Source organism: Acanthisitta chloris, unplaced genomic scaffold (genome assembly GCF_000695815.1).
Source record: "Acanthisitta chloris isolate BGI_N310 unplaced genomic scaffold, ASM69581v1 scaffold8169, whole genome shotgun sequence".
Lineage (NCBI taxonomy): Eukaryota > Metazoa > Chordata > Aves > Passeriformes > Acanthisittidae > Acanthisitta > Acanthisitta chloris.
The window spans coordinates 159808-173711 of record NW_008689753.1 but is presented as its reverse complement, the minus strand read 5'-3'; the positions used below and the strand labels follow the sequence as shown (position 1 = coordinate 173711).

Genomic DNA, 13904 nt, shown 5'->3' with positions numbered 1-13904 from the left:
TTTTTTTTAAAAAACAACTTATGACCTTTAGTATCTAAGTAGTCAGATTTGTCAGATTCAACAGAAAATATTTTATATGCTGCATTGTAAGTGTAACATTGTTGAGTTGTACTGCTTACTAATATGTGTCTGGGGAAATATGTTTATGATGAAATCAATTACTTTTTTGAGACAAATGTGAAAATTATTTCACATTCATTCTATGAATAGTACTTTAAAATGAGCTATACCTGTTTATTGTTAACCAATTTATTTCCATGATGTTTAGCACTGAAATAGTCTGATTTCAATATACTAGTTAGCCAAGTTCAGATTTTTTTTTTCTTTCTTTCCCGTTGCAACACATTGTAAAATTCTGGGAGTCAGCTGGAAAGGGCCCATCTTTTAAATAGGTTCTGTTGTGACCTTGCAAGCAACCTCTTTAGGTTACAGGAGAATAGTTTATCTAGAGGTCATGGGTCTGAAACAGGTTAATTATAGAGCTATTGTGTATAGGTTGGTTTTCTACACAGAAGGGAAGAGGAGCTGTGATACATAGGGTGATGTTAATGATTCTGAAGAGCTGCAATTCACTTATTCTCTGATTTCCTTTGTAAACACAGGCCTTTTCTGTTGGAAATCAGTGAGGTTTATTGTGTGAATCAGGCACAATAAAAAAATCCCCAAGTATCCAATGAGTGTACTGTATAGTACAGATCTGCTGAATGCATGTATTTGTTTGCCAGGAAGCTAGAGGTGCATTGAAGGCCAATATGTCCTCTTTTCTTTTGGATTTATTCAAGTAATTTGTAAGAGTGTAGCTGCACTTGGCTCAGTGTGATTAAGAACTATGGTAGTATTTTATCACCGATGCAATACGTTGTTTTTGGCAATGATTTGAGTAAAGCAAAATTCTGTTTTGAATTGCAAAACAGCTGTTGTGGGGTATTTGAGATGGGCCTTTTCTTGTATTAAGGCTGTTGCATTAATGGACCAAGTGACTCCTCCAGTATGTACAGCTTGTGTTCTGTGATGGGTTTGTTCTTCCCTCCAGCATTTGAAGTGGTCAGTGTTTCTGAATGCTTGTAGATCATAGAATTATAGAATTTTAGGGGTTGGAATGGATCTTACAGGTCACCTAGTCCCACACCCCCCGGCCCTGGGCAGGGACATCTCCTCACTAGATCAGGTTGTTCAAAGCTCCATCCAACCTGCCCTTGAACACCTCCAAGGGCAGGGCATCCACTACCTCCCTGGGCAGCCTGTGCCAGTGTCTCACCACCCTCACAGTGCAAGACTGAATTTAGTGAACCACATCCTGGGCTTTGGTTCACTCCAGTGATGAGGTGTAGTGATTTCCTTCTGGCATACAAGATTTACAAATTATTTATAGGAATATAGGAATTTATTGTGATTTTCCCTCTCCCTATAGTTGGGTTCAAAGCTTTTTACAGCCTTCATTTATACATTAAATGTAAAATGACTAAAGGAAGTTCTGAATGGTAAAAATTTTATGGGAGTGTATCTCCATTGTGAGTGGAACACACTAGTGATGCATACCTTGACTGAAACAAATCCCCATCAAAGTGCTTATAAATAATAATCTGTATGAAAAAGGTTTACACAACCTGAAAGTGTTTTTCTGCCCAACAAATTGAATTACACCAGTTATTTGACAGACAGTTAGGGAGAGGGTAGATTACCCCTACACAAAGGGAAACTCCTTTTGACTCATTCTTTTAACTGTGTGGCACTTTAAGGTTTTCCCTATTTGTGTGGGAGAAGTTTCCTATCTGAAGGTTTAGTGGCTAACAGCTAACTTTGGATAAATATGTTTATCTTGCATTCTTGTTTAGCAACCTGAAGAAATAATCTGTTAATCTTCCTGCCCTTTAGAGTATACCTTATTCTAGAGACCAATATTCATTATATACTTCTTTTGTTGTTGTTCTGTTTGTTTGTTTTTCTTAAATGTGGTTTTGATAATGCATGCAGTAAACTTTGAAGTACTTAGCAGTTAATATTTTAACCTGTTAATTTACATCTTGTAGTATCTTATGGCCCGTGGCAGTGGGCAGGGATGGTTTGTATCACCTTGTTCAATTCCCCTGAAATGGGAAATGCTGATATTCAGTCCTGTTCACTTATTTGCTCACCACCTTTTTTTTGTTTGTTTTTCTCTTCCCAAAGAGAGTTGGATCCTTGTAGAGTGATTTTATGCTTAGTGCTATAGTCTTGCATTTCATCATTGCTCTTTGTGGGTTTCTTGCAACTAACCCAGACAATTTTGGGTATTTATAGGTCATGGTTTCAAAGCTACTTTTCTAAATGTGTAGAGGTCATTTCAAAATTTTAAATCCACCAGAGATTGATTTAAGACTTTTTTTTCCTGGTAGGAAGGTTCCAGTTAGAATATTTCGAGATGCACTTCTAGGGTTTTGCAGTTTAGTTGTGAAAAAATAACAGGGTCAAGCATTCATTGACAGAATAATTTGCTGAAATCTTTCACCCTGAGTGGAAGAAACCTTGCTGAGCTGTTGGTAACTTTCCATCCTGCTGTGGCTTCATTTCCACAGAGACATGCCTTCCCTAGGGTTGTATCTACCTTGATAGGTACATTAGAACTGTTATCTGTTTAGTTTAGGTGTGCAATTAGAAACTGAGCCAAGTAAAACTTCAGATAAATGAAATTTGTGTGAGGTTGTTGGCTGCTACTGTGTTTGTGAAGAATAAGATAGTCAAGTGCCAAGAAGCCTATTCTGTTTCCAATTAGAAACCATAAAAATGCCAGTAGTTAGTCCAGAGAAATATAAATATGAGGAGGAGAGGTGGTAGAGATATTTTCATGCAATTTATGGTGCTCTTGCTCAGCCTGCAGATTCCTATTACTAGTGCATATTTCTGTTTTAGGGTAAACTTTTCAGAAGCAACAAGTCCCACTTAAAAACCATGAGCCTGGTTACTGTTAGGTATGATGAGATATTAGTGGTTAATTGGGAGCCTGAGTTTTATTTAAATGTGCATTTAAGATTTCTTGGCTTGCTGTGTGTTTATGTACATACAGTCCTAGAAATACCTGCTTTTTTCTTCTTTCTGCTATGTGAATGTGTGTCAGCATCATGGCATGTAATTGTGCCACTGGTATTCCCTGGTAAGAGCAGTGAGATTTCATCCATCTGTCTAGAACATGGAAGCAAAATGCCTTAAGTAGTGTTGCCTTTCTAGATAGGTGTTATGGGTGTGTTGCTGTGGCCATTTCGAAGTCCTGTTATGACTTTTTTTGCTTGTGAAAGAATAGAGTGCCTATGAGTTGCACGTAAAATACGTGGCTGAAGCTGGTACTAGACTGCAGATTGCTTGAGCCATTATAGTGTAAGAACTGTACAGCATCCCATCATCTTGTTTTCTTCACTCCCTTTAGAGGTGTTCTGATGTAGGATGTGCCTGAGAGCTCTATGTTAAAGTAGATAAGTACTTATTTAGTACTCAAGTTATGTGTAAGGTGTTGATCTTGTTGAACTCTGTCTTCATGGATTCATAGATTGTTAAAGGGTTGGAGTGGGCCTTAAAGTGCTGCTTTCAGTTACTCCCCCACCCAAACTGCAGGTGTGCCTGGGATTTCCATGACCCAGATGTACGACCTTGCACTTTGCTTTGTTGAACTTCATGAGGCTGGCATCAGCCCACCCCTCAAGCTTGTCAGGGTGTCTCTGGATGGCATCCCTTCCCTCCAGCATGTCGACTGCATCACACAGCTTGATGCCATCAGTGAATTTGCTGAGGGTGCACTGGATTGCACTGTCCATGTTACCAACAAAGATGTTGAACAGTGTTGGCCCCAGCACTGACCCCTGAAGGACACCGCTCATCACTGGCCTCCATGTGGACCACAATATGGAGCCGCTGACCACAACTCTGTGTGCAACTGTCCAGCCAGTTCTTTACCCACCAAGTGGTCCACCCATCAAATGCATGTCTCTCCAATTTAGGGACAAGGATGTCGTGTGGGACAGTGTCAAGTGCTTTGCTTAAGTCCAGGTAGGCAATGTTAATTGCCATCTGTGCTCTCTTCTGTAGAGGTTCAGTAATCTCTAGGAATTTCTCCCACAGTCAAAAAGCAATCTGTTCCAGTCTCCTCCTTGTGGAAGAGTCTTGTGTACTCCTTCCACTAAAAGACTCCTGAATGCACTTCCTTCCCTTCCACCTATTGAAACCCTCCTACATCCTGATCCTTTAAGAGCCAATTCTCTTGTTTACACTTGGTAAGCAAAACCTTGCCCCTCAGCCTATGAAGATTCAGCTGCATACCTCCCTGTGCTTGGGGGAAGGGAAGTCCTGAGAACATAGAAGGATTTTTAGCCTGTGTCTGTAAACGGTCTCTTTTCTGCTATATTGTGGAATGATTATCCAGCTGAAACTTCCAGTGTCTGGTGTCATGACTTTTTTTTTTTAATCTAAACTCACAGCAATAAAGTCAGGTGATTAAAAAAATGTATAGTGAAGCTGAAGGGAAAGTTGGTTATGAAATGATAGTGAGGATAGAGACCTCGTCCAAACCAGAGCTTCATGCCAATTGTGGGCAAAATACATCCCAGGTAAGAACACCAACCTCATTAAACCATTACTAAAAAGGTGGAATGGTTTTGCCCATTTTATGGACTCATTTGTGTATATTTTGTGGCTTGCTGTAATTTGGCAGGCTACATTGTAATGCATTAATGAGAAAATAAATAAACAAAATGTTGAAACAAAAGTCACATGGAATAGAGGGGCACAATTGCTAAATGGCATAAAACATCTTCCCTTGGCACTTATCCAGTTCCCATAGCCTTTAACTGTGACTTGTTGAAATGTCCCATTACAAGCACAGCAGCATGTGAACTGCAGAACATCAGAGTTACTTTTTCCCTGGGCTTTTGATATGTCAGGATTTTTAGTTTTATTGCTATTCATGTATTCCCTGAAAACGAAATCACTTTGTTGTTTCTAAACCAGAATCTCTCCCCTTAATAGTTTATGAATAAGTTACTGTTCTGAGTTCTGAATGGTGGTGCTTCTTGTATGTGCCTTGGACACAGACCTTAAACAAGATACATACAAATTTTCAATTCCACATGAATATTTGCTAATCCTATTAGTCAGCGCTCTGACCTGTACGCGTGCAAATCATGCTGAATTGACAGAGCATAAATGTCATCTAATAAAAAAGAAATCTGCAAAAATACATATTTAATGGGACTAGGGTTATAAATAAACTCTTTCAAAAACTTGTCTATCCCAAGGTTCATAGAACTGCTTGTATAGTTAACCATTTGTATGGGTTTTTTTTCTTGAGCTTGTGTGTACTTGACTACACAGGATTGCCTTTTTTACTTAGGCATGGAATGCGTATATTCATTGCATTCACATAGGGAACCAGCGTGAACAAATGAGAGAAAAACTGGTTAAGTAAGTTAAATGGTTGCCATGCATAAAACAAGCAAACAAAAAGTGAAAAAGCTTTGGCTGTGAAGGCTGCCTTGGATGGCCTAGAAACTTGGGTTCACGTTGCTATGGCAAAATAACACAAAGGGACAGATTCTGCTTGCTTCACTCAAGTATCCCATTCACTTTGTTGGGACTTGTGATGTGACTTAGAGGGGAATGATTTTTGGCTTGCTTTGGTAGAGGAATGTTTGTTAGCAATGTTGTAGAGAGCTGTGCAACCTCTGGCAGCATGCATGGAAAGATGAGGGAATTACCAGAGTCCATGCTGATAAGAGGAGAGGAAGTGGAAGTTATTCTTCAGGCAGTAAAGGAAGAGGTTAGACAACAAGGAGGATAGAGTTAAGGCAAGGAAAGAACTTGTATGGGAAAGGTAGGTAATGATTAATGAAACAGACGGGGAAAGACTTAAGGGAACAGAAGTAAAAGGGGAAAAGAAAACAATAATTCAGCAATAAATGTAGCACATTCCTATGCTATAGAAGCCTATAATAGGAAACAGAAACACCCCAAAATCTGTGACTCTGGCCACCTGCAGGCATATGTATTTCTAGGTTGGACTGTGCAGGGAAGCTTTGAAAAAGGAAGCAAAAATAAATTCACCAAGAGAAGAAAAGTGGGTAAAAATGGAAGCTGAGGAGATTGCTGATTTCAAGAAGAATAGTACGTGATAGATACTTGGCTTGAAGTACAGAAAGAGGGTAAGTAGAAAGATGGTCTAATGTCCTGAAGATGGAGCTTAACCCTAGGGTGTACACTTGATCATTTTCATTTGCAGTTCTTCAAGGACTGTAGAGCAGAGTCACATCCCCTTTTTGGAGTGCAGCAGGCAGGCTTAGGGGTGAAGACACTTCTGCTGGTGGCAGAAGAATGCAGAATGGGATTTCTTAGCAACAAGTCATCCATAGACCACAGAGCCTTAAGGCCTGGGAGTGCCAGTCAGTGAGGGCTGGGAAGTCCTTAGGGAAAGGTGTATTTTTAAGAGTAAGCAACATGCTTCTAACTTGCAAATTCTTTGGTCATGTAGTATTAATGGTGACTTCTCAGGTCAAAGGATAGCTTTAAAACAATCCACAGAAGACTGGGGTTCTGAGGAAGATGATTAGCAGATTTTTGCAAAGAAAATCAGTTAGTGAAAGGCAGAGAGATAACAGCAGTGTACTCAAGTGATTTGTGTTTGTGCTTGCTGCTGCTGGCACTAACAAATGCAGATTCCTTTAAATACCACTGAGGTAAGGAGCATTTGTTGTCCTTTAGCTTAGTATAGCAATGAGATCTGTCCTTCTAGTCAGCATGTCTTGGTGTCCTCCAAAACCATCATACTTTTCACTGGTTTCTAGCTAAGCTTTATGCATCAAAATTCTCATGGACATCAGAGGCTCCTAGTTTAAAACAAATTAAAACCTCACATTTTCTCCTTTCCTTGCCTTCATGTACTTCAAAATGTGTTTTCCCTGTTCCATTCCCCCAGTCTTCTTCCAAACCTAATAAAATCTAGTACTAATAAGATTCTTCTTGATTTTCCCAGCAGCACTCATTCCTGATTGCATCTGCAAACTGATATTTCTCAATGAAACAGCCTCTTTGTGAGCTTTTTAGACCTTTGCTTTACCAGGACTAGTGGCCTTTACAACAGCAAACTTCAGTGAAAATGACCTCAGCACACTGAGCATCTTAGTCTTCAGTGGCTCTGGCAGCAGATGCCCTCTTCTGCCAGCCTTCCTTGCAGCTTGTAGTAGTATAAAGCTTTGGCATGTCAGCACTATATTTAGTAAAACCAAAGCTCTTGTGTCCTTTTCTCTTCCTCTTCCTCACTGGGATTTTTTAGTTATACTTTTAACGTGCTCTTTCGTGACCTCAGTTACAAAAATAGCCACACAGATATACCCCAAAGGAAAAGATGATTCTCTCAGAAACTTGTTTTGAATCTCAAATTGACTAGCAGTTGTGTTTACTTCTTGGATAAATAGTTTAGGTTCCTTATCCCTTTGCACAGATTTCTTCTCTTATTTGAAAGGAAATGTCTGCCTGTTTTTTTGTGGACTGCCTCAGCTTTTCCTAGTTGTAGGTTTCACATACTCTTTTAGTGACAGCAGGTTTCATACTGAAGCAAAATCTGGTAGGTCATGCACCACAGCTGAATTTTTTCACCTGTTTTTTTATTTGTTTCTCTTTGGTACTGTTAGATGGTCAGTTAATAGGAGCTTTGTAGCTGAGTACTGTCACAGGTAAAGTTGATCAGATTTTCAAAAATACTCAAATTGTCTGCTTAGTAGGTTTATTCTTAAATGGATTATTAATAGCAGTTTCATCTGCCTTTTAACTTGAGTTGTTTAGCTGACAGTGTGGGTATCATTCATCCTGAATTCATGAAACTGGCAGTTTGTCACCTTTTCACATTATTTGATATTTGCCCTCCTTTTTAAGCTTATGAATGCACATCTGCAAGCAAGTGAGCTCACTCTTCAGAAAGCTCTTCTAAATTTTCTTGTAAGTCTTCATTATTCACCCTTCACGAGCTGGTGGAATCCAAGTACAAGCTGAGGGCTTTTCCATCATATGCTGCCTGTGCTGAGTTATGCCTGGGAAGTGTTATTGGTCAGTGGGTTGTGGTAGGAATCAGATCACTCATGCAGGTGGAAGTGTGTATATATTCTCTCTCCTTTTAAAATCATCTTTTGCAAATCAAAGTCAAATCAGAACTTGATATTTTGACATACTTAGGTAGTCGGGACGGAATGGGATTCTCAGCAGCATCACTTTCTCTCCAGTTTTTATCCTGTGCTCCCTATTTCTGCACAACTCTGCCTTATAAAAATGTCTCAGAAGAACGAGAGGTTTGTGCTGATGGAAGAGTGATCGAAGTCATGTCATGTGTTTTCTTATGTAGTATTTTAGTGTATGTGCTGTAGTTGCTCTTTTTCTGGTTTCTGTTGTGTTCCTTGTTGATTAAATGGTTGTAAATCAATAGCTAGTATTTTAATTGTGATGGAGAAGAATCTCCAGTTTGGGATATCTAATCATACATTAATCGTTACTAGGTAGCATTGCTGGAATTGCCATTTCTTCTGGGGTTTCCTTCCTTCAGTCCAGACAGTGTTTCTAAGCCAGTGGAAGGGAGGCAATGAGGAGGTGCACAGCAGAGGGAGCCTGTTACAGAATTTCAACCAGAAATACTGTGTGTCTAAGGCAAATAGGAAATAAAAGCAAGTGCACATCTTATATGGGATGCTGTGCTTGAAAGTGAACTGCATGAAGCCCATGATGTGACAGATACTCAGCTCCTTCCTCACCCCATACATTGCTGTCCTGCAGAAGTGTGTGTCTGGGTGCTCCCAACAGCCTGCAGTGCCACTCCTGGACTCTGCTCCAATGTAGGTGGGATCTGGGGCACTGCTGAGACTGGTCAGAGCTTCCAGGAGCTGGGTGCCCAGAGAAGGATCTGTTGGAGGTCGGAGTTGTGGCCTTGGGCACTGACAGCTCTTTCTGGGTGGGTAGCTGCAGCTCCCTATGCACAGGGCACTGCTGTCCCTGCCAAATAACCCATGGAGAAATGCTTCAGGGTTTTGGTGTTCTCCTCCTAACTCTAGCAGTGCTGGTCTAGGTGCAGGTTTATCTTGTGCAGACTTCTGATGGTGCACAGCATGGCACATGCTGTATAGCAGAACCTAAGCCTTTAGTCTTTGTACTTAATTTCATTTTAATGTCAGCAAGAGCCTTTTAAATGGTATTCCTGTTGCCATGGTTTGGATTTTTTGGTCCTGACTCAGCGTTTTGCTATCACTTAGTCCTGTGATGGTGGTTTGTAATTGCTTGCATTGCTGTACAATGTGTGTTAGAGATTGCTGAGGCATGATCTATCATCTTCTGCTCCTGAAGGCTGGTAGTGAAGTAAAGTAGGTAAGATTTTTTTATTTAACTGAACACAATATCAACATTCTGGTTCCTTACCTTCTTGGTCTGTAGTCTTAATCTGGACATTTAGATGACTGAGAATAGACTAAAAAATAAAAAGGGTAGAAGAGGATGTTGTGTATCTGGTAAATACATTCCCTCAAAAATCTGCAATGTGTATTCTGAGGTCAGAATTGTCAATGTTTTTAATGCTTGCAGACAGCATCTGTATCATAATTTATTTGTACAGCATTTTTAAGTCATTTAACTGGCCTGGTATATTGTGTCTTGAAAAATCTTGAAAGATTCTGAACAGCTTCATATTTATATTTAGTGTCAAGTGGCATTGAAAAGTTTTCAGAATTTGTCATCTGAAAAATGAGTTAAATTTGAGGTACCCATAGACCAGCTAGAGCACATGTGAAACATTTCTCCTTGCTGTAAGAAAGGTAGCAGCAGATAACTAGATAAACAAATGTTTATATGTCCCAGGGAAAGTCTGATTATTTAAAATAAACATGTCTGAGGGTGTGAGTACCATTGGCAGGCTTCATCAGGACTTCAGTATGAGCTGACAGAAAGGACTCTGGGGTTTCCCTTCCAAGTAGATCATAACTTGCAAAATGTCTAATATGAAAGAGCAACAGCTGCAAATAGTACTGAAATACGTGGGGAAGAGTACTAGGCTGTTGGTACCTAGGGCATCCAGCAATATCAAATACACTCCTCTAGTAGTTCTTTAAGAAAGAATTCTGTTCCTCTTCTTACAAGAGAGATAGTTTTTAATATCTGGTAACATTTCGGTAAGTTGTATTTGTATTAATATGTATTTTTACTTCTTTCTGTAGGCAATTAAAAGTCCGGAAGATTTGATTTCAAAGCACACCACAAATTTCAAAGAAAGTAAATCTACATGAAGAGCTACAAAGGGAGTTGATTTGAGAAGATACAACACTTGCAAAAATGTCTTCAAGTTGTGTGACTTCAGTGTTTGCTTTGATAGTTTTGTGCTTTGCAGCTGCAGGTAGGTGGTTTTATGTAAATCATGCATTCAGTGTAACTGTTGTTACATATTCAGAATTGTTGATCAACAATACTCTTTCATGTAGGAAAAATGTAGGTCAGCTAAAGCTGATGTTTATGTCTAGATTTTCTATAAAACTATTGTGATCATAGCTGCATCATATATGATGTGGGAATGCTGGTCCTATAAGAGTGTTTTCTTGCACTATGTTCGCTCTTAAAATAATTCCAGAACTTCAGTAGTAGCGAAAATTATTTTGGCGATTTATTTATTTCAGATAAGAGAATTGCCTGGTGCACGTGTTCTAAAGGGGAGGATTGCTATGGGAGCCTTTGGGAGTGGAAGCAGGGTAGCTCTGCCAGCGTGATGAACTATTGGCTCTATCAAGAGCCTGGATTTATTACCCTGGGTGCAGTGTGCTGCAGTCTCTTTATGGAGCTGGGCTGAAAGGGTGTACCAGCTCAGCTCCATGCTGCCTTCAAGGGCTGTAATCTGGAATTAAGTCCCAGTTATTTGTCTTCATAAAAAGAAATGTCTGACAAAATCCCAGAAAAGCTTGTGGTAGGTCACTGAGTCTGTCTGTCCTTCCTGCCATAACAGGATAAACCTCACCTCAGTCATTCATGACAGTTGTCTAATCTGTTTTATAGGTAACTGTCAATGGTGGCGGTAAAGACCTTTTAATAACAGTTGTCAGTGTTACTGGAGGCCTTGTCCGTTAGGAACATGTGTTGCTATTTATGGGGATCGTTCCTGTCCCCCTTTTGGCCTAGATAGGGATTTTTAAAACTGTATGTTGCAATAACTTGTGACAGAGAAAGGAAAGATCTGTAGAGTTCAAGTACCTAGTTTAAACTTCAGTTTCTTCAAGTGCTGAAGTGATTCTTCTCAGTATGTTTGTTTGTCAAAGTTCTTTCTGTGGTTGCAAGGGGAAGCCTCTTATGTGTCCAGCTTGCAGTGTGGGTCGTTGGAGAAGAGGCCAAGTGGGTATGCAGTGAGTCAAAATGAGATAGTGGGAAAAGTGGACAGTGGACAGATGGCTTGCTTAAATCTGAGATGTCCTCACTGTGGAAAAGATGACCAACTTTGGAAGACCCAGGGCTGAGCAATTAAATGTGTTATAATTTGGCTTCCTTTCATCATCATCATGGAAAACTATGTTGTTTCAAGCCCTCAAGCCTTTTGGGACTTTCTCTGGGTTTGACCTCCTGAAGGCATCCATCCAACATGAGTAACTTCAATTGTCTAACAGTATGTGATGCTAACGTTTTGTAATAACTTCGTTACAGATGAACTTTGAGCAATACAGGGTGTGTCTGAGTGTGTCTGTGGCTGGAGCTGAGGACATGAATGCTGGTCGTGGCTGAGAAGAGCCATTACTTCGTGTAAATCCGAATCATTATAGATGCATGAAAATCTACTTTAAAAGAAAGTGCCATTGTAGAAAATAAAAGCTTTTTTAATTGATCACATCCGCAGTTCCATTTTGCTGTGGAGGTGATTGTTTGCTTACCTCTTAATGCCAGCTTTAATTAAAATCCACCAATTTAAAAGTGTTATCAAACAGTACTACTATTAGAAAGTTATTAAGTGTTCAGAAACCTTAGCATATCCGCCTTGATATTTGTTGTGGTCTTTTTGGTTTTACTCACCAGTTCTGTGTTTTCCTCTGGCAGCTATTCTTGAAACAAACTCTTTAAAAAGCCTTGGATTTGATCAGATGCTTATTCATAAGTAGAGTCATAGAATGATTTTGGCTGGAAGGGACCTCTGGAACTCGCTAGTCCAGCACCCTGCTTGGAGCAGGGTTAGTTCCAAATTATTTATTTCATGCTATCTGTATGAGAAGAAGATAGCTGAAGGGGGGAGTAGAAAGGGTTGTAATTTGTTAGGGGGAGGTGAGGAAGTACTCTCATTGTGGTTTGTGGCTGTGTGTGTCCTGTGGGTTTTGGTTTTCTTCCATGCTTTTTATTTTTTTCAATAAATTCTTAATGAGAACAACTAGTTAATGTCCTTTACAGAGTATGAGTACAGAAAGATAAGAGAAATAAAAAAACTGATGGACTTGGATGAAGAGGGGGGAGGGAGGTGTCAGGCAGATATAATCATGAATGAGGAAGGACAGCTCTCTGAAGATTATTTAGATAGAGCTTTTGCAACATTTTCAAGTCTTGTTAATGCAAAGTTATACTTTAAATGCGGAGAGTTTGTGGCTGTAGGTGAAACGTGTGGACATGAGCCATGGGCAGTGTGATGACCAGGGCACCACAGGCTTGGCTCTCACTTGCCAGTGTACAGAACTCACGCTCTTTCAGTCTTGAACCATTAATGTACTAATATAAATAAAACTAGAAGTCTAAATAAAGCTAGGAAATATAAATAAAATGGCTGTGTGCTTGTGGTGAAGGCTGGGGGAGGCAGGGGCAGCATGCCACCTCCCTAGGGTGTTGGTTTTTATGTATTGAGCCTTTTTCCAGCTTACTCTTTGTTTCTGCAGAAGTGAGGCTGCTGCAGGAAAGCACACCTTTCTTTTGTTTGCCAGTCCTACACTGACACCGATAGGACTTTTTGCTGACTTTACAATATCTTCGGCATCCTTGTTTTTTCAGGAGTAGGTGAGCTTCCGGACAGAATCTGTTCTGGTTGGGGTTTTTTTCCTTTCTATTCTTGCTAAGGAGTAGGTGAGCTTCCAGACAGAATCCGTTTTTTTTTTTTTTCCTTTCTATTCTTGCTTTTTAAGGTACTAATGTGTTAAGTATATCTCAAAAAACCCCAAAACCCCAGAGTTAGATGATATGATGCTGAGGGATGGATATTCACGGCTGAGCCACAAAACTGCATGTTTTTCTTGCTAATAGCTTAAAGAATACACCTCACTAACTGCATTGAAATGATCTATATAAATATTCAAGGAATGTTTTTCAGTTTCTCTACTTCCTCATACTGCCTGGATGTGTGTAGCTAAATGCTTATCTGAGTCTGATTTGCTTTTATCATGCACACAGTTTTCTTGTAAGCTTGTGTTTGTATAGCTTCGATTGGACAGAGAAAGATTGCAAAGAAATCCTTGATTACTGTGAGGTTTTTCTTCTCATGGAAAGTCCAAGGCAGGATGGAAAGAACTGCTGGCAAACTATCTGCCTGACCGAAGGAATTCTGGTTTTGAAGTGGACTTAAATTAAGGTCTGGCAACCTGCAGTAGGAACTCTACGCAAACAAACCCTCAGAACTGCACACGCTACAGCCCTGGATAACCTCATAAGCAAGTCTGGCTTTGTAGTCTTGGAGCCAAAATATTCTGTCCTAATGTAGCTTAAATCAAAGGCTGAACCATATTTATTTTCCTTGCTGGCAAACTGGTGCAGTTGGGTGCGTGATGCGTGTCTCGGTAAAATGTCGTAGAGGACGGCTGAAATCCTGCCCTAGACCCTGAGGGCCAAAGCTTCAACAACATAGGTTCTTCCATGAAGGAATGAGAATGTTTTTTAACTTCTGTTTTTCCTTTTTATTTCCTGCATTTGTA

General features: G+C 39.9%; 1 protein-coding gene across 1 annotated transcript in view; it reads left to right on the top strand.

Annotated features, from left to right (window-relative positions):
* The first annotated feature begins 10320 nt into the window (after window positions 1-10320).
* TGFBR3 (transforming growth factor, beta receptor III) overlaps window positions 10321-13904 on the top strand; it is a 97311-nt gene continuing 93727 nt past the window's right edge. Inside the window, exon 1 of the mRNA XM_009081542.1 lies at window positions 10321-10381. Within this exon, the coding sequence (XP_009079790.1) occupies window positions 10321-10381 (61 nt within the window). The remainder of the gene's footprint in view (window positions 10382-13904) is intronic.